Here is an 18,459-nt window from a genome sequence, read left to right as displayed (position 1 = left end):
TCATGCCAGCTGGGTATTAGTGGACTGATAATAGGCAGTTGGTAAAGCGCTCTGTGGCTAAAAGTACATTTCTCCCAGCAGTAAAGTTTGTAACGAAAAAAAGGCTCCGGCGAAACAGAAAGGCCAGAGTGAGCTATTTTTAGGCAGACTCCACGGAGCATGAGTTGGGACAAGGGCAGTAAGAGTGACACAACATGTGCTTCGGATTAAATCGTTTGTTGCCAAAAATGGAGCTTGATGACTGATCGCAGCAAGTCGAACAGTGAAGCAGCTTTGAGGACAGCAGAGTCTGGGGAGGGCCAGGCTCAGCAGACAGCATTGCATCGTGCTGGGTCGAGTGTCTGTCACGGCAAAGGGTAGGGGAGACCGAGAAAGACTGCAACAGGGTGCTGCTGATGGAGATAGCAATTATGACGACACCTCGGACTCCCACCAAGTAAGAAGAAAGAAGAAGTCATGGGTGCCGACGACCAGATCTTTATCACCCTCGCGGGAGAGGGCCCCTGGGGTTTCAGGCTGCATGGAGGATCCGAAAAGAAGTTACCACTATTGGTGTCTAAGGTATGATCCAAGGCGCTACTCAGCTGTGTGACATAGAAGCGCACGTCTATTGAGCAGGGATATTTCAATGTGTACCCCTACTTGAAGTTTCAGCATTTTCAAGATTGTGGATTTCACAAAATTTCATCTAGGATTCTCGCGGGGCTTGTAGAATTGTCCGAAGTCTACAAGAGTCTGCTTCATTTAATCTAAAGTCGCTCTGTGTTTTTGTACGGTGAACGCTTTTACCACTTTGAATAATGAGTCCTGCAGAGACTATCTGCACCCCTCCCCCATACTCCTGTCTGTTTGCATAGTGTGTGATCGAGTCAAGAAAAAGCTTTCCACTCCCCCAAAAAGAACCTCTTTTAAAAAGAGCAGCCACTCAGTAATTGAGCACAGCAAAGCGACCAAAGCAAAAGTCGAATTAGAGAGGGACAGAAACTGTATGTTCGCAACTCAAATTCACATTTGTCTGGCTGCAATTCAGAGGCCTTAATGTGACTTTCCAAAAGCAAAACATTCTGTCATTGGGGAAATGAATCTAGGCCACAGGCCAAGGAAGCTGCAACGTTGTCTCTTTAATTAGCAAAGTAACCCTTTTAATCACTATGCACGCCCTACCCGTTTTGTGGTGTTATATTATCACTTCTGAACTCGAATAAAGAAGGCTGACCAGTAAAATGTATATGGCGCTCCGAGGGGGGCCTGCATGACCCCAGTTGCTAAACTCTCGACATAAGACTTTACCCTGTCTTTGAACAAATAAGACTTAGGGGCAGATGTATCAAGATTCTATTTTGCGATTCCTAAATAGCGATTTTTAAGGAATCGCTATTTGGAAATCGCAAAATGGAATGTATGAACAAAATCGCTATTTTTTTGCGATTCCTTACACTTCCTTATTTGTGAATTCGCATTTTGCGAATTCGCAAATAAGGAATAATTTCCCATGCATTCCTATGGGCCAGGAGGCCCATAGGAATGATTTTGAACTAATTCTCAAATTGTGAATTCGCAATTTGCTAATCGCAATTTGAGAATTATTTCAAGGGTGCAGGGGTGTCTGAAAGACACCCTGCTGCACCCCTGAAATGTACATGTGTGTGCATATGGCGCACATACATGCCCCATGGGCATGTGTGTGCGTCACATGCCACCTTTAAAAATGCAAAATTGTGCATTTGTTGAGGACTTCGTAAATTACTATCAACTACAAGTTGGTGGTAATTTGTGATTCCTTAACAAAAATTCGCAAAAGAAAAATGCTTCATACATAGCATTTAAGGAATCAGAAAATTTGCGATTCCTTAAATGCTATGGCAAATTAAGGAATCGCAAATCTTTGCGATTTCTTAATTTGCGATTTCTTAATTTGCGAATTTTTGATACATTCAAAAACATGCAAAACAACCATTTGCGAGTCGCAAAGGCCGAAATTCTGCGAATTTCGGCCTTTGATACATCTGCCCCTTAATGCCATAACTTGACAGCTATAGCTGCTGAGGATGTTATGCTCGTGATTTGGGATATCATATTGTTATGATGGCCCTTGTTTCGTCTGAAGTTTTGCAGGGAGCACCTTGGAAAGAAAGGTAGATACATCTTAAATCAGCCGTACTTATCCATTACACCCTCAGCCAGATTCATCAAGCTCAATTGCGCTCGCAAAGGGCCAGATTCTGAGAATCTGGCCCTTTGCAAGTGCAATTTTTGGCATTTGGGATTCATCATCCCAAATGCAAAATTCGCTAATAAAGAATTCGCACATTTGCGAGGAATTGCATTTAAGGAATCTCTATTTGAGATTCCTTAAATGCAATTCATTAACCATTTTTACATTGCGAATTTGCAATTTTTGGTCGCTATTTACCACAAAGTCTGACTTCGTGGTAAATAGCGAAAAAAATTGAAAAAAGCGCTTTAGTGCATTTTTCTCATTAGCATGTTACACACACACATGTCCTTTGGACATGTGTGTGCGCAACACCTGTGTAAATTTGCATATCAGGGGTGCTACAGGGTGTCCTTTGGACACCCCTGGCACCCTTGAATTCGCATCCTTATTTGCGATTAGCTAATTGCTAATCGCAAATAAGGAATAACTCCCCATTCATTCCTATGGGCCTCTAGGCCCATAGGAATGAATGGGAAGTTATTCCTTATTTGCGATTAGCAATTAGCTAATTGCAAATAAGGAAGCTGTAGGAATCGCAATAAATTTTGGGATTCCTACATGAATCCCGTTTTGCGAGTCTGTAATAGCGATTCCTTATGAATCGCTATTATAGACACGCAAAACGGGTCTTTGATGAATCTAGCAGCCTGTCTTTCCTAAATCTTAGTTCCCTCATTGCCTTAGAAAACAACACGGATATTATGCTATTGGTTGATCAAGTTACTAAGTAGCTTGGGGAGCAGGACGAGAGTTGAAATGAGCTAGAAAGAAGTACCAGGAATGACAATGAGGCAGCTCAGCAGGAAGTGATAGACCCGTGAAAGTGATGCATGCTACACTAAAGCATTGCACGTGTCCTGAGTCGGTCTGTGAGCATACTGCGTTTCACCCTTAACAGCAGTGCATGACTTGCAGGCAGACAGGCAACAACAACAAAGCTGGTGAGGCCGGACTGGCCTTAGCGGGCATCGGGCATTTCCCGGGAGGCTGGAAGGAAGGATGGGGCCGGTTTGTTACTGGGGGTCGGTTTTGCAGCAGTGCTGCATATTGGCTCCCGGTAGCAAAAGCAGCAGCGCTTCACACCTTCAACCCTGACAAAATTGACAGGGCTGCTTTGGGTTTCCAGTCCGGCCTTGAGGAGCACAGGCTTACCAACCGACTCACATTCATTTGCTCTGCCTATTACATATTAGGAAGTGATCTGTGCACGTCTTGACACATGATGTATTTCATCTTAATATAGAATAGTAAAAAAATAACTGAAGGCATCATCAAATATAATTCTTTATACTTTAGCAATAACTGAAATTAAAATTTCAATTTTTCATATTTAGTATCTTCAAAACTTTATTTTCATCAGTTCTTCCATGCTTTACATCTATTACGGGCACAGCTATTTTTTTTCAGCACAGTTAACAACTAAGATTTGTTTCATACTATACATATTGCTTTCTGACATCTTGGTGTGTAAGTGTTCCTACCATCCTCCCAAATTTAAAAGCGAAATACTAACTGTTTGCTTCTTGTAATATATACATATGTATAATATCTAACTCGTGCTCTTATGTGTTTTCAAACGTACCTTTGTATTGTTTGGTAGTTCCAGGCTCACCCTATGGCACAGCTCCACTTGTCTCAAATCTGATCAAATTTCATTTGAAAAAAGTATGAAAGAGGAGCGTAGCAACAATTGCACTTTAACATCTGGGGAGAAAAGGTGCTGCTGTACCATAGGAAGTGACCTCATTAAACAGACATGATCTCTTAATCAATCAAAAGCAATCAATCATATGCTTATGAAGCGTGGCTACTCACACGTAAGGGCCTCAAGGCGCTGATGATCCGTCTAGGCACTGTGGTTCAGCCAAACTGCAATCTCATGAGGTCCTTTCTGAATTGGGGCAGCAACAGTGATTGCCTGAGGTGGAGAGACATGGTGTTCCAGGTCTTGGCGGCAAGGTAGAAGAAGAATCTTCCTCGGACCCTGGTCTTACGGATCTCTGAGATGGTAGCCAGTGCCAGTTGGGTGGAGCGGAGGTGTCTGGTGGGTGCTTGGAATGAGAGGCAATGGTTGAGGTAAGCAGGTTCCGCATCGTGGAGGGCTTTGTAGGTGTGTGTGAGGTGACCCCTTTGTTGACTGGGACCCAGTGGAGTTCTCTCAGGTGTTTGGTGATGTGACTGCGGTGGGGGATTTTGAGGACAAATCTGGCTGCAGAGTTTTGAATGTTCGCAGTTTCTTGGAGATGCAAGTGTAGAGTGCTTTGTCATAGTTGAGTCTGCTTCTGCAAGCACGTGGGTGACCGTCTTTCTGGACTTGGCATGGATCCACCTGAAAATCTTTCAAAGCATGCGAAGCGTGTAAAAGCAGCAGATGATGTTGATCTGGCAGGTCATGGTGAGTCAGGAGTCCAGTATGATGCCAAGGTATTCTGCGTGGTCCGTGGGTGTGCGTGGTGTTTCTAGTGTGGCGGGCCAACAGGAGTCGTCCCAAGTGGATGGGGTGGGGCCCAGGATGAGGATATCTGTTTTGTCTGAGTTGAGCTTGAGGCAGCTGTCTCTCATCCAGGTGGCAACTGCCTTCATCCCGTTTTTGAAGTTGCTCCTGGCGACTGTGAGTTCATTGGTGAGGGAGAAGATCAGCTCGGTGTTGTCGTCGGCGATGTTGAGTCTGTGGTTCCTGTCGATGGCTGCGAGTGGGGCCATGTAGAGGAAGAATAGGGTGAGGCTCCGGGAGGAGCTCCGGGGCACTCCACAGCTGATCTATGTGGGTGCTGAGAGGAACTGTGGTATTCTGACTCTCTGCGTTCGACTGGTGAGGAAGGAGGGGTTCCATTCCAGGGCTTTATCATGGAAGCTAGTGTTGTGGAGTCTTGTGCATAGGGTGCAGTGAGAGATGTTTTTGAAGGCGGCAAAGAGTTCGAGGAGGATGAGGGCTGCTGTTTTGCCTCAGTCGAGGAGGGGGTGGATATCGTCTGTAGTGGTGAGGAGGGTGGTCTCAGTGCTGTGGTTGCTTCGGAAGCTGGATTGGGAGAGGTCCAGCACATGGTTGGCTTAAATGAACTTGAGGGGTTGGGTGTTGATGGCTTTTTCAATGCCCTTGGCTGGGAAGTGGAGCAGGGTGATGGGTCTGAAGTTCTTGAGGTTTGTCGGGGGGCTTCTTAAGTAGGGGGCTGATCTCAGTCTGTTTCCAGTCTTCAGGTAAGGTGGCAGTCTCGATGGAGCAGTTGATGGTGTGGTGAAACTTGGGGACTATGAAGGTAGCGGCTCTGTGGAAGATGTGATGCGGGCAGGGATCCAAGGGAGCTCCGGAGTTGATGCTCATCATGATCTTGAGGTTGTCTTCCATGGTGAGGGGGGTTCAGTTGAGCATGGTCTGGTGGGGAGCGTCGTCATTGGGTGCGATGGTGGTGGGTGTGGTGAAAGGGTCTTGGGTGTTGAAGCTGTTGTAGATCTGCTTGAACTTGTGGTGAAAGAAGGTGCCAAGCTTATTGCAGAGGTCTTGGGAAGGAGGGATGATTGTAGTCTCTGTGTTGTGCTTTGCAAACTCCTTGACAACGGCGAAGAGTACTTTGCTGTTGTGCGCGTTGATTCTTTATTGAAGGACCATTTTCTTTGTTGTTTTGAGGAAGATGTGGTGTGCGGTGATGGCATATTTGAAGGCTGCATGGGCTTCAGGGGTTTTATTGCTCCTCCATCTCTTCTCGAGCCGTCTGCAGGTGTGCCTAGACTCTTGAAGGGCGGGAGTGAGACAGGTAATGTGGTCCCTGGCAGAGAAGACTGGGTTCAGCGTGTGTCCTGCTGGAGAGGTGACTAGTTGTATGAGTCCCGCAGGGGTGAGCTTCTCTAGTACGGATGCAGTATTCCGGTCTTTGGGGTTGTCAAGGTGAAAATTGAGGTCGCCAAGTAGGATGTAGTCAGTGGATGCCAGAGCATTGGTGCGTTTAAGTTGATGATGGCGTCGCTGAAGGATGGGCAGGGACCGGGCGGTCTGTAGATGAGGGTGCAGTGGAGAGTGGCATTCAGGTTGATCTGGATCTAGAAGTGGAGATGCTTCATGCTGGTTGTTGAGCCATCAAGTGGGTGGTCAGGCGGAGCATGTTTTTGTGAATGATAGCGATGCCTCCCCTAGGTTGGTTAGTGTGGTCCTTGCGAATGATCTTTGTAGCCCTCAGGGATGGCGGTGGCGATGTCTGTGGCTGATATGGGGTTCGTCCAGTTTCCGTGAGGAAGGCGATGTCGGGGAAGTCGGACTCGAGTAGGTCCCAGATCTCTGCGGCTTGCAGGGGGAGCGAGTGTTGAGTAGGACACAGCTGAGGTGGTCGGGCACGGTTTTGGTCGGTCGAGTGGTGGGAGGTGCTGGGGTGTGGTGGTGGGTGAAGGTGTGACAGTATTGGTGGCAGGAGTAGGGGCCATGGGTGTCGTTCAGTGTTGTTAAGCGACAGGTGGTGTGGTGTCCGGGGTTCAGGGCGTGGAGGGTGATGGTGTCGTAATGGTGGAGGATCTGAGGACCAGGGTCCGTGGTGCAGGACAAGGTTAAAGCATCGGTGGGCGTAGACGGGCTTGCCTTTGGTGCGCCTGCAGCTTGGCTGCCATTAAGCAGTGTGCAGGGGAGGGCGGGATAGCTGGTAGGCGGGAAATACTGGGAGTTGGAAAGTGGCACAGGAGGGGGGCAGGTCCACAGGGATCACAGTAGTGGGGAACAGCAGAGAAGAAAATGCCCAAAAGTGTCACAAAAGGCAAAAGTAGCAACAGAGCAGAGAAGAAACATGAAAAAAGGACAGTGAAATGAGGAAGAGAGAGAAGAAGCAGAAAGAAGGCAGAGCTGCGAGACAGAGGGCAGCGCAGCAGCAGAACAGATACATTCTACCACTGGACCACCAGGGATGAGGCAAAGGCTGGAGCTTGCGGGTGAAGGAGTGCCTCGAACCACTAACCAGAGGGCCAGCAGTAGCTACCAGGCGGAGCTGTGCAGGGAAGGGAGCAGTTCACGGACAAGATCAGTAGATTGTACCTTCACAGCTCAGCGGCCACCATTACATAGTGTACAGGAGAGGGCTGGACACCTTAGAGGTGGATAATGCGGGGAGCAGGAAAGTGGCAGTGGAGGAGGTGGGCCGCAGCAGGGATTGCAGCAGCAGGGAACAGCGAAGAAGGAAATGCCCAAAAGTGGTAAAAAGGCAAAAGTGGCAACAGGGCAGAGATCTGTCCACATCATAGAATTAGAGCTGCAGTGTGCACCTTCTGAAACAAGACTTCAGCTCACCACGTTATTGGTAGGGATTAAGCATACCACATAATTGTATTTAACACATTCTCTCAACATCAAGATATGTCATGCCTCCCAGCCCCTGACCTCTCCATAGCATGAAAGTCGCACAGCCTACCTATGTAAAGGAATAGGACGTGGCCTCTCCAAGTCTTGAGGCATGAGACCTAACTCACATCAAGGGACAAGACCGGTATTCATCACATAATTTGATAGGGGAACAAGGAACATTGTTGGTATAGCTGAATAGAGAAGGCCTCTCTGTAGTGAAAGACGTCCTGATCTCTTTATGTCACAAACAGGGTTGCTGCACTCCATGTCAGTAACTAGGTGAAGGTTGTTCATCTTATCAAAGAGGGCCTGACCTCTCCACATCATTGGAAAGGCTAGGGTATTTTCAATACGTCATGGAGCATTGCCACACTTTTGAGCAGGGTCTGGCGTAGCCAACTGGTGTGTGTAAACATTTTCACAGTATAAGTGTAGGAAAGGAGAAGCAGTTTTGGATCGATTATTAATTAAGGCTTACCTATACATCAATTGGAAATGATCTAATACTTTTGGGAAAACAGCATGCACCTACACCCTGCTTAGTGATCTCACTACAATAGGCCTTGGCAACTTGACTTTCACTCACAGATGTCTAGGCATACAAACTGGGATTTGTAAATACCCAGTGGTTCTGGCAGGTAAATAAAGCACAAGCATAACTATCCAGAGACAGCTGTCAAATCTGTTGTCCCTTATCGGTTGGCTGAACTGCATTCCTTTTCTAGGTCTCGCACACCTGCGTTACAGCTTGCAGGCGCTCCTTGCTCTGCGAGGCTTCTTGTAATCGAGATTTCAAAAGTGGTTTTGAAGCCCCGCTCATCATTCCTATTGGCTGGAGTCATCGTTTATGCTAAACGCTAGCTTCGATTCAAAATGAGGCTTCTTTGTTACCGCCCTGTCTGCTTCTCGGACGACCCATCCGGACTAAATCTTTCACTTACAGCATTACACTGTCTCCTTTATTACTCGGTGTAGACACTTTGTTTTTCCATCAAAGTAAAAGTGCGGTGTAAACAAGCATCTGCCTTTGCACAATGGTGACAGCTTGTTTCAATATATGCACTCATGCACTAGGTGCTCTGGGGCTCTGGACTGAGCTTCAAGCTGCGCCACATTGCCTGCACCGCTCGAGCGTCCATGAGTCGGCTCCTCTTTCCTCCTCCTCGGTTCAGCTCAGCGGGCCTCAGCGCTCTGTCCCACATCCATCTGCACCAAACAAGATTTGTTCAGACCCAAAACCTTCTTAACGGAGGCTTGGGGACATGTTTAAGTGCTTATTAATTACCACAGACACGCATACGCATTTTAGTTGTCAATTTGGAGTGGCCACCCTTTTATCACTGAGGCCTTGAGAGACACCCCATTTCTAATGCACAAGCTATATTGGTTGACAGTTTGTAAAAACCTTATGGTTCCGAGGAGCAGCAGGGCAGCTCGCTGGCTCCAGCAGGCTGTGGATTTTGCAACCACGGGAGGGAGGGAGGGCGCACTCGCCTGTCTGGGTAAATGACCTCCTGTGTAAACAAACCGCCCTAAGGGCCAGCATGAACGTTCATCGCCTTGTGTCTCCTGGCGTTAAAAAGAAATGGCTTTTATTTTTATGCGATTCATATGAATAGGTAAATGGATCTTCTGTACAGCGCCTACTATTCACTAGAAAACGAATTCCTCATAAGAAGCTAAAGCTTCCTCTGCACTCCTGCCAGTGCAGTGAGCGCTACCACAGAAGGGGCAGGGAGGCGAGTTATGGCTCCTTGTTGTTTACAGTGCACTTTTACACCCTTGAAGGCACTTGTTTTCATTGTAGCTGCCATGACGGCATTCTGAAGAACTGGGTTTGGGTGTGCAGGGAGGGGTGGTGGCAGTTCACTGACGGCTGTCTCCATGTGATATCCTGGCCGATAGATGGCTGTCATATTCACATTTTCTCCCACATGTACCTCACCCACAGACCTTACTGGACTGTAGTCTATTGCCATTTCAGGAAGCTGTCTCATTCTCATGGTCCCACGGCTGGGCTCATTGGCATGTTCCATTGAGAGCTGTTTCTTTCATATCTCTTTCCGGGCAGTTGTCTCATCTACTCATTGTGGACTTTTTGTCACCAACTTCTTTCGGTTTTTCTCTTTACTTTCTCACGCCATCTCTGGCAGCCAGCTTTTTGCTAAGCTGTCACTTTCTGGTAGTTGTCTGTTCCTAAGCCCTCAAGGAGAGCTGCCCTTCCTAAACTGTCAATAACAGTCGCCCTCACTGTCAGTGGTGTGTTTTCATATGCCTTCACTATCAGCTGTCTATTTCACATGTCCTCACAGAGGGCTGCCTCTTCCCTCATGTCCACATTGACAGCTTTCTTTTCTGTGCCCCACAGGAAGCCCAATGCCCCCATACCAACCCCCACTTCCCTGTGTCCTCAGCTAGAGCTCTCTTTTTCTGTACAAGGGTACACGAACAGCTTTTTGTGTCCTCACTGAAGCCTTCTCTAGTTGTGACCTCCACACACTGACGACTCTCTCGTTCCTGTATCCTACCTACGTTCTTTCCTGTTGATTCGGTATCAGTTGACTCATTCCCAAATGATAACTGTCTTTTTTTCTCCTTACCCTCTTCCCTTACCTTCCTTTAACAACGGCAGCAGACCTTTCTTTAGACACCCCTCATCCAAACAAAGGGGCGTGGCCTCTATTAGCGTGAAAATGCATCATGGGGTGCTTGAAAACAAGCATTTGCAATGTAACAGATCTCGCATTTTATAAACTTTGACCTATCGGTATTGTAAATGACAATGCCTTTTATTATTGTAGGTTTTCTAAACACATAAATAAAAAGCATTGCCACTTACACTGCCAATAGCTCAAATTCTCACAATAGCGAGACCTATTGCATTGCAAATGCTTTTTAAAAATGGGATAGTTGTAACTGTGATACTTATTCAGTCCAGAGCTCGAGCTGCAGGTTGGCATCGAATTTGATGGATTTACAATGTGGGTCCTTAAACATTCTTTGTCCGAGTCGGCTGTCCTAAAAAGTGTCCACTTTGAAATATCTCTTATTCAGGGCCGGACTGGGTACCAGGCGTTCTGGTGTGCTGCAAGCTGGAAGCGTATTTCACTGCAGTAAGGGCTGATTTCGTTGATGGGGACCTGCATGTGCGTGTCCACCCACAGGAAAGTGACATTGGGGCCCCTAGCAAGGCCCCCTTACTCCTGGAAGCCTGGAGGCCTGGAAGAGCACCCATGTTGCCCCCCAAATATCCCTCCACCATGTGGCATGCCTGCCTTACGGTGCAGGGATGTTTGAAAACATCAATTTTTCCAATGCGGGTTGTACAGCAGCCCTTTTTTTGTCAAATCTGTTTTTATTAGCATTTTTAGAAAAGTAGCACTTTACATTGTAACCAGCATTGGAGAAGTTTGTTGGCAAAGATACGCCTGCCATAAATGTGCTATCACATTAGTACATCAGATTACCAGCATTCACCCATTACAATGGACAAAGCATGCAATTCTTGCCCAGAGTTTCATGAATTGTATTGCGGCTGCCCTTCTGTAGACACAATCTCCTAAAGCATCGAGGGAGGTCGTGCGCTGGCTTCTCAGGAGCCTGTGCAATTCAGGGCTGACCCTCCAGCTTGAGCTTGCAAACATATGAGTGACGTTTGAAACAAAGAGAAGAATAAAACATGAACTGCGACAACAAGATCCCCCCCGGAGAGACCAGCTCTCATTCGTTAACCTTCTCCCTCCTTCCCCCCTCCCCCCAGCCTCAACTCCCTCCCCCTCCACCCTATCGCACGCGCTCCTCAACCATGGCTGCTGTGGCGTGTGTATCTAAGCGCCCTTTTGAACCAGAAGGTGAACACACCAGACTATCTTGGCAGGTGTACGGCCCGTGGTATACACCTTTCCTCTTGTTCACCTCCCACCTCCGTCTCACTTCCCGCGCCTCCCTCCCTGCCTGCCTGCTGTAATGTGTCAAGCATTTGCTCCCAAAGTGCCGCGATGGGCTCCTTTCAAAGCCCCACCGGCTCCTCCCTGCGTATGGCAGTCCCTTCCGCCCTGGCCCACGCCTGAAATGAAGAGATCCACGCACGAACACATGGTGGCCCATGAGCCTTCCAGCTCCTCGTAAGGAGACGCTGTGCCACCACTATCCCCAGGTCCATGAAGCGGTATGTCACCTTGTGCTTGGGGGCTCTGCTGAAGTGGTGTAGTATGTACTCGGGCCAGTCAAAGGGTATGGTTCGCCCTGTGCAGTTCCGCAACAGCTCACTAATCGTTTGCAAGTAAATGTCCAGCCCAGGGCAGCTCCACAGCATGTGCCGGAGTCCCGCCCCTAATTTGTTACACCTAAGGCATCGAGCATCATCTCGGCTGTAGTATTTATTAATCAATTCAGGTGTAAGATAGGCCCTGTGAACGATGAAAAGTTGTATCTGGTGGAATCGCATATTTCTGGGGATGCACACCGGACTTTTAAGGACCCTTTCCCATTCCTTGTCCGCTAATGGCCACCCTAGATCTGCCTCCCACTTGCCTCTAAGGGGATCCAGACTAATCTCTGCATGTTCCCTTAATGAGGCCGCAAACCAGCAGCCCAAATGCCTGCCCCTCCCCATGACATGAAGATATTGCATGGTTAGATGTTGTCTGCGCTCCGTCGTTACATCTCCCCATCGGGCAGTCATCTTCGCTATCAGTGAGTGGTGCATTAGGAAGCCCCCGGGTGGAAGTCCCTCCTCTGCTACCAGTGTCTCATACATTGCAAGCTCCCCGTCTCTGTACAGGTCCCCCAACTTGTGTACATCAGCCTCTCGCCACTCCGCGAGCATGGAGGACGTGAGCACCCCATCGCAACTAGGTGAGCCCTCTAACGGTATTGCAGGCACATAAGGTGGCGTGGTGTGCATGAGATATAAGGCTCTCCGGTAGCACTGTATGCCACCGCCAGAAGGGGCGGTGTTGGACACTGAGTCACTGCTATGGGGTGGAAAAGTTTAGTTATATGCTGTAGCGAGTACGGCGGCAGCACCGTGGCTGTGTCATCCCTGCCTCTGTCCGCCAAGCAGCGAGCAACCCATTGTAACTGAGCAGCTAGATAGTAGTGCTCAAAACAAGGGACGGCTAAGCCCCCACCGTCTGTTGGCAGAAAGAGCTTAGCCAGTGCCAGCCTGTGCCCAGAGGTACCCCAGACGAAGTCCCGCAGCATTCTATTTAGTATAGCGAAGAAGGAGACCGGAATAAAGAGTGGTAAATTGACAAAATAGTACAGGAGACGAGGAAGCATGACCATTTTGGCCCGGGGCCACTCTGACTCAACGGGCCAGATCAGAAGCGGGGCCTGGACCTCCACTGAGCCTGTTGGTACATTGACTGCGGGAGCATTCACCACCCGCGGGTCCCCCAGTGCGACTACTCACTGCATCGCTCCTTCAGGCAGGCTGCAGCCAGCCCCACAATGACTCAACTGACCACCGCAGCTCACAGATGCCAGTCTATGTGGACCACAGGTTGAAGCGCTGCAACGGAATCGCCAGTCTGCCTCCTGCGCCGGGGTAGGGCTCCTCACCTGAGGCATCCAATGAAGCGCCAGGCAGGCCGGGCTCGGAGTCCTCACTAGGTCCCGCCTGTCAGGTGTCGCAGGGCATAGTCTGCAGCGCTTCCACGGCAAGTCACAGGAGGGGGGGCCCTTATGCGAGGCCTCCCGGCCGAGTGCCGCACCAGTGCCTTCCTCTACTTCTACTCCCTACCGCAGCGTTGGGGCATCCTCGGGGTCCCGGACTCTGTCTCAGCCGCTACCGCAGTCTGCCCTGTTCACAGGCCCAATCTCCGCCACTGCAGTCCTGGTGCCCGTACTGACCCGCCGCCTACTCAGGGCCCGCTTCGCTGACCACCGCCACCGGCAACCAAGGACAGCCAGCTCCGCCAACCTCACCAGGCGCTCCGCCTGGTCGAACGCTCAGGGCACCAGACTCGGTCAGGACAGCACCGGGCCAGCACTCAATGCCCGCGACGGAGTCCTCCACGGCAACCGTTGGGCTCCGGATACCTTTTTGCGCCCACAGCGCCAGCGCCGCTCCACTGTAGTGTCCTCCTCCGCACCCTCCGCTCGGGAGCCTTCAAGTCCTACAGGTGCCCTGCTGTGGCCCTGCACCGTTCCCCGCTCGTGAAGTTGTCGGGAACACCTCTAAAGGAGCATTTATAGGAGAAATTAGGGGTCTAATGCCGGCCAGCCACGCCCCTACAGCAGCCTTTTTTTGGCCGCAGCACATGCTGCAAAGGAGAAATCGATGTTTACGACCCCCTCATAGGCGGTTGCTTCCGAATTCTCTGAATGAAACTACTGACTACTAGTTAGTCGGATTCCGTTTCGACACAATACCGGTCGGTTAATCGTCCGACCGGCACCGTAATTAGGGCCATAATAGGGTTTTGTAAGTCTAATGTATTGCAAATGTTGCCTAATGTTGCCCCAATGACTATTGTTCATGAAGGGCAGGGGCGGGCAGGACAGGAGTGTTCTAATCTTGTCAGGGAGCTTGAGTTGTCTCTTACAGGCATACACCATCCCCTGCAAGGTGGTCCTGTAGTGCCTTCTATTGATTTGCCACCCAGCCAGAAATCTGCAATAATTTATAGCTTAATCCTGGTTTCATGTAGGCCCTCTGAGTCTTCCACTAACAACGAAGGCACCTGTTACTAGGTTGTTGCTGGGTTCCTCATTGGGAAGGGTTGAGACTGCTAAAAGTAAGGATGACCTACTTTCCCTTAATGCTTCTTTGAATCTTACACCTGCTTCGGCACCCTATATAGGCTATTCTGAGAAAATATTAAAGTAAAAATATCGTCAAACCAAAATATTTATATATCGTCTTCAAGAATATCATTCTCAAGAATATTGATTTAAGGTAATAGTGATTTTTAACCTCTTAACTGCTGGGCCTTCGCCCCCCCCCCCCCCCCCAGTGCTGAGCCCTTTTTTGGCTATTTGTAGTAGTTCGCGATTAGGCCTCTGTAACTTTTTGACCACATAAGTATCCACGCCAAATTTGCGTCCTTTTCTTCCAACATCGTCGTGGGGATTCTACAGGTACCCAGGGTTTGAAAACAATAGAAGAAGAAGCCGAACAAGTAAATTAGATTACTAGTCGATCAGGACCATCAGTTGAGAGACACAGACGAAGAAGTCAAAAACTAAAATTACTGAACAATAAAGTCAAAGGCCCAGAATGGACCTATGTGATTCTTGAAGAACTTGAACATTTAGATTTAAATGAAGAGAGTGATGAAGAAATAATTGTTGAACGGATTGACAAAGGAGAAGTGAGACCCCCTTGAACTAATAAAAGAAAAAAATGAAAAGTAAGAGAATAAAGTGAAAGAAAGAAGGGAAATCGTCTTAAAATGACTAGAGAGAAAGTTACTGAAAGACCAAAACGAAATTGCATAAAGAAGCGTTGTAGAATATGTATATGTAGCTTAGTATTAGTGATGGTAGTTTGGTTATTCTTAACCATTGTGATACTATATTTGATGAAAGAAGAAAAGAAGAATAATACAGACACTAATGGAAAATTTGCTAATATAAGGGGAGATAGAGTAGAATTAGAAGCATCAGATGAGACAGAAATAAATCACACTGTAACAGATAATAACACACCTTTAAATGTTTTCACCAAGTTATTGTTCCAATATGTATACACTATGGAAATTAGTGATTGCTATGTATGTATGAAATTACCAGCTTCAGTAGCAGAAGGTGTTACATATAATCATTTATCACTAACATATGACATATCATGTAGTATTTTAACCAGTATATCTTATAGAACAGGAAAGATACAATATTATTATTCAAATCTAGATGTGATATTTCCAGAGGTTCCTATTAGAAAGAATGTGAATCCAGTCCTTAGTAAACAAGCTGCACAGTTTATGGTTGATTTATTTCTAACACAAAAGACAATAGATATAGCAGAAGCTCAGAGGAGTAGGTTAACTTGCATACTAAAAGAAGAAGAGAAAATATTTTTGAATTTAGTGGAAGACAGTATACAAGACTTTTCTCTGTTATGTTGTCTATTGTTGAACAGCCCAATCTGAATCCTGACTGGGTGTAAATAAGAATACCTTTTTCTGTGATACAGGTTTCTAATTCAGCCAGTAGGATGTGGGCATAGGCCTTAGCTTCAAAATCCAGTAACGCTATCAGCCAGTAATTTGTCGGATTTGAGCGGTTGCCCTTTTTATGGATATGATGCAGTATTGAGGCCTGGTGTGGCATATCCGTGGCATGAGAAATGGTATTAACATTTGGCTTATCACGTGTGGGAAGTTCATTGAAAAATAAAAAGCATGAAATTCAACAATATGGAGCCTATGGATTTATTACAGTATAGAACGATGAAACTGATTGTGAAGTCACTTACGAACGTGCGACATGCAACAGACCAGCTGTGCGTCTGGACGTGGGGTGTGACAGCGCCCCACCTTCTTTGTTGTTTATTCCTACGTGGCACTGGGCGGGCAACGCTGTCCAGGGAACACGCAAGCAAATTCGAATGAAGGAGAACACTAGCACAACGAATATGAAGATGAGGTGTGCACAGCAACTTTTGCACAGATCAGTATTGAGCCCTGCCATGTTGATGGAGTAGTGACTGTAAGAAAAGCATGTTTAAAAATCGGTGTGAGAAGCACTGCCCAGAAGGATTGGTTTGATTACTACCGAAGCTTGTTTACCAAACTTTATTGGAGTATAAGGATCATTCCTATCCCAACTACTTCCTGTTTCACTTTCCTGCCCTTCAGTCAGGAATTTCTACAAGCTTCTGGCGACCTTGGTTTCATCTCCTGTCACAAATTTCCACAGATTGTCATCTCTCTCTACCTCTTCATCCTGAACCTCTTCAATGTCCAGTGCTAACATTCCAACAGTTGCATCAGTTAAGACTGACGGACTGGAGTTTGAGAGGGTTATGTTAAAACAGTTAGATTGTTCGATGTAGGTCGTCTGACTTCCAGACTTCCAAGAAAGGCTTGACTCTAAAGTGATATGCAAAACACTGGGGGAACTTCTTGAATTGGGGCCTGATTCATAAAACAGTTTGTAGAACATTTTGTAGCACTGCAAAACATACTACAAAATGCAATTCACAAACTACGTGCAGTTTTAAGACTCTGCACCCCTTTTACTAATTTGTGTGAGGAGTTCTCCGCCCGTTTGCAGCGTCTCCAGTTGCAGAGTAGCAAACTCTACACAGATAAGTATAAGGAGTGCAATGTTGTAAAATTCTGCACGTAGTTTGTAAATACCTAAAAGTAGTAAACTTACTAGAAAGTGTAAGTTTACCTTTGTGAGCCAGGCCCTTCCTGTAGTAAGTCCGGTTGTGATCCGCTTCCAGGAGATCCTTTCAGAATTCCGGATTCCTTATGGAATGGGTTTTTCAAACATTGGCTCCCCCTACTTTAACAGCGCGATGAGCTGCAATTAATTTATATTGGGGTGCTTCTGGCGATTTATCTCATATAGCGCCTCTAGGGACATGCTGCTTGCTGCTTGGTCCAATTGTGCTGGACCATCTTCAGGACTCGCTGTCCCATAACGCCATAACCTCAGGGAGGAGGAGGGGCCACCTGCAGTTTTCCGCAGCCTCCAGCAGCACTATAAAGTGCCTTCAGTTCACCCCGGTGCGGGACATACTGCTTGCAGCCCTTGTGCTTGGCCATCTTCGAGACTCACGCCATACCTTCGGAGGAGGAGGGGCTGCCTGCAGTTACCTGCAATCTCCACCAGTGCTATAAAGTGCTTTCAGTTCAGTTCACCTGGGGCAAGGTACATGCTGCTTTTTGCCATTGTGCGGGGCCATCCTCTGGATTTAGCTGAAAAAACACTTTTTCCACACATTTTTGTGTGGGAAAGTGTGGAATCACTGGGCTGACACAAATTTCCTACCACCCAGCTTTCCCCCAGGTCTCCCGATAAAAAATGGTGCCTCACTTGTGTGGGAGGCCCAAGTAGCCACGACAGGAAACAGTCCAAACATTTTTTGTGATAGGCAATTTTGATGTTGCCTCAATACGTTTTGGGCCCCAGCCTGTCGCGGTTACTTGGGCCTCCCACACAAGTGAGGCACAATTTTTATCGGGAGACCTGGGGGAACGCTGGGTGGTAGGGAATGTGTATCAGCCCGGTGATGCCACAACTTTCCCACACAAAAATGTGTGGGAAAGTGTTTTTTCCAGCTAAATTTGAGGTTTGCAGGGGATTCTTGGTAAGAAAACATTGGAGGATCCATGCAAGCCATACCTCCTTGGAACTCTTTGCGTGTTTAGTTTTCAGAACTATATGGGTTTTATAGATTTCCCTAGCTGGCCGCCGAGCACAGAGCCAAAAACCAAGGTGACCCCCCTTACAAAACCAGGTTGTTTTGTGATAGGCAATTTTGATGTTGCCTCAATATATTTTGGGCCCTAACCTGTCGTGGGTACTTGGGCCTCCCACACAAGTGAGGCACCATTTTTATCAGGAGACCTGGGGGAACACTGGGTGGTAGGAAATTTGTGACAGCCCGGTGATGCCACAACTTTCTCCAACAAAATGGGTGGAAAAGTGTTTTTTTCAGTTAAATCTGCCCAGTCGCTAGGAGTGCTGCAGAGAGGACTGAAATCAACAATCATAAAGATACATTATGTACGTTTCATAACCGGGTGAAAACACACCCACAGTGCAATTTTCCAAGCAGGTGCAGCTAAACAACGAAATACAGAAAAAACTGTTTAAGCGCTCATATCTTATATGAGTAAGGCCGTTCCATCTGGAGCCCGCCACCAGACAAGGGGGAGAGGGCCTCTATCTAATAAGAAAGCTATGTGCTAACATGAACAGTGTGCACATTATTGAAACAAAACCCAAGAAAAGAAACGAA

The 18,459-nt window shown here is 47.4% G+C and overlaps 1 protein-coding gene across 1 annotated transcript in view; it reads left to right on the top strand.

Annotated features, from left to right (window-relative positions):
• Window positions 1-266: 266 nt before the first annotated feature.
• Window positions 267-18,459, top strand: part of SYNPO2L (synaptopodin 2 like) — a 387,443-nt gene continuing 369,250 nt past the window's right edge. The window contains exon 1 of the mRNA XM_078643229.1: window positions 267-561. Coding sequence (XP_078499355.1) covers window positions 457-561 — 105 coding nt within the window. The 5' untranslated portion in view covers window positions 267-456. The remainder of the gene's footprint in view (window positions 562-18,459) is intronic.

This window comes from Lissotriton helveticus, chromosome 5_1 (genome assembly GCF_964261635.1).
Source record: "Lissotriton helveticus chromosome 5_1, aLisHel1.1, whole genome shotgun sequence".
NCBI classification, from domain to species: domain Eukaryota; kingdom Metazoa; phylum Chordata; class Amphibia; order Caudata; family Salamandridae; genus Lissotriton; species Lissotriton helveticus.
This window is presented reverse-complemented; position numbering and strand designations above follow the sequence as displayed.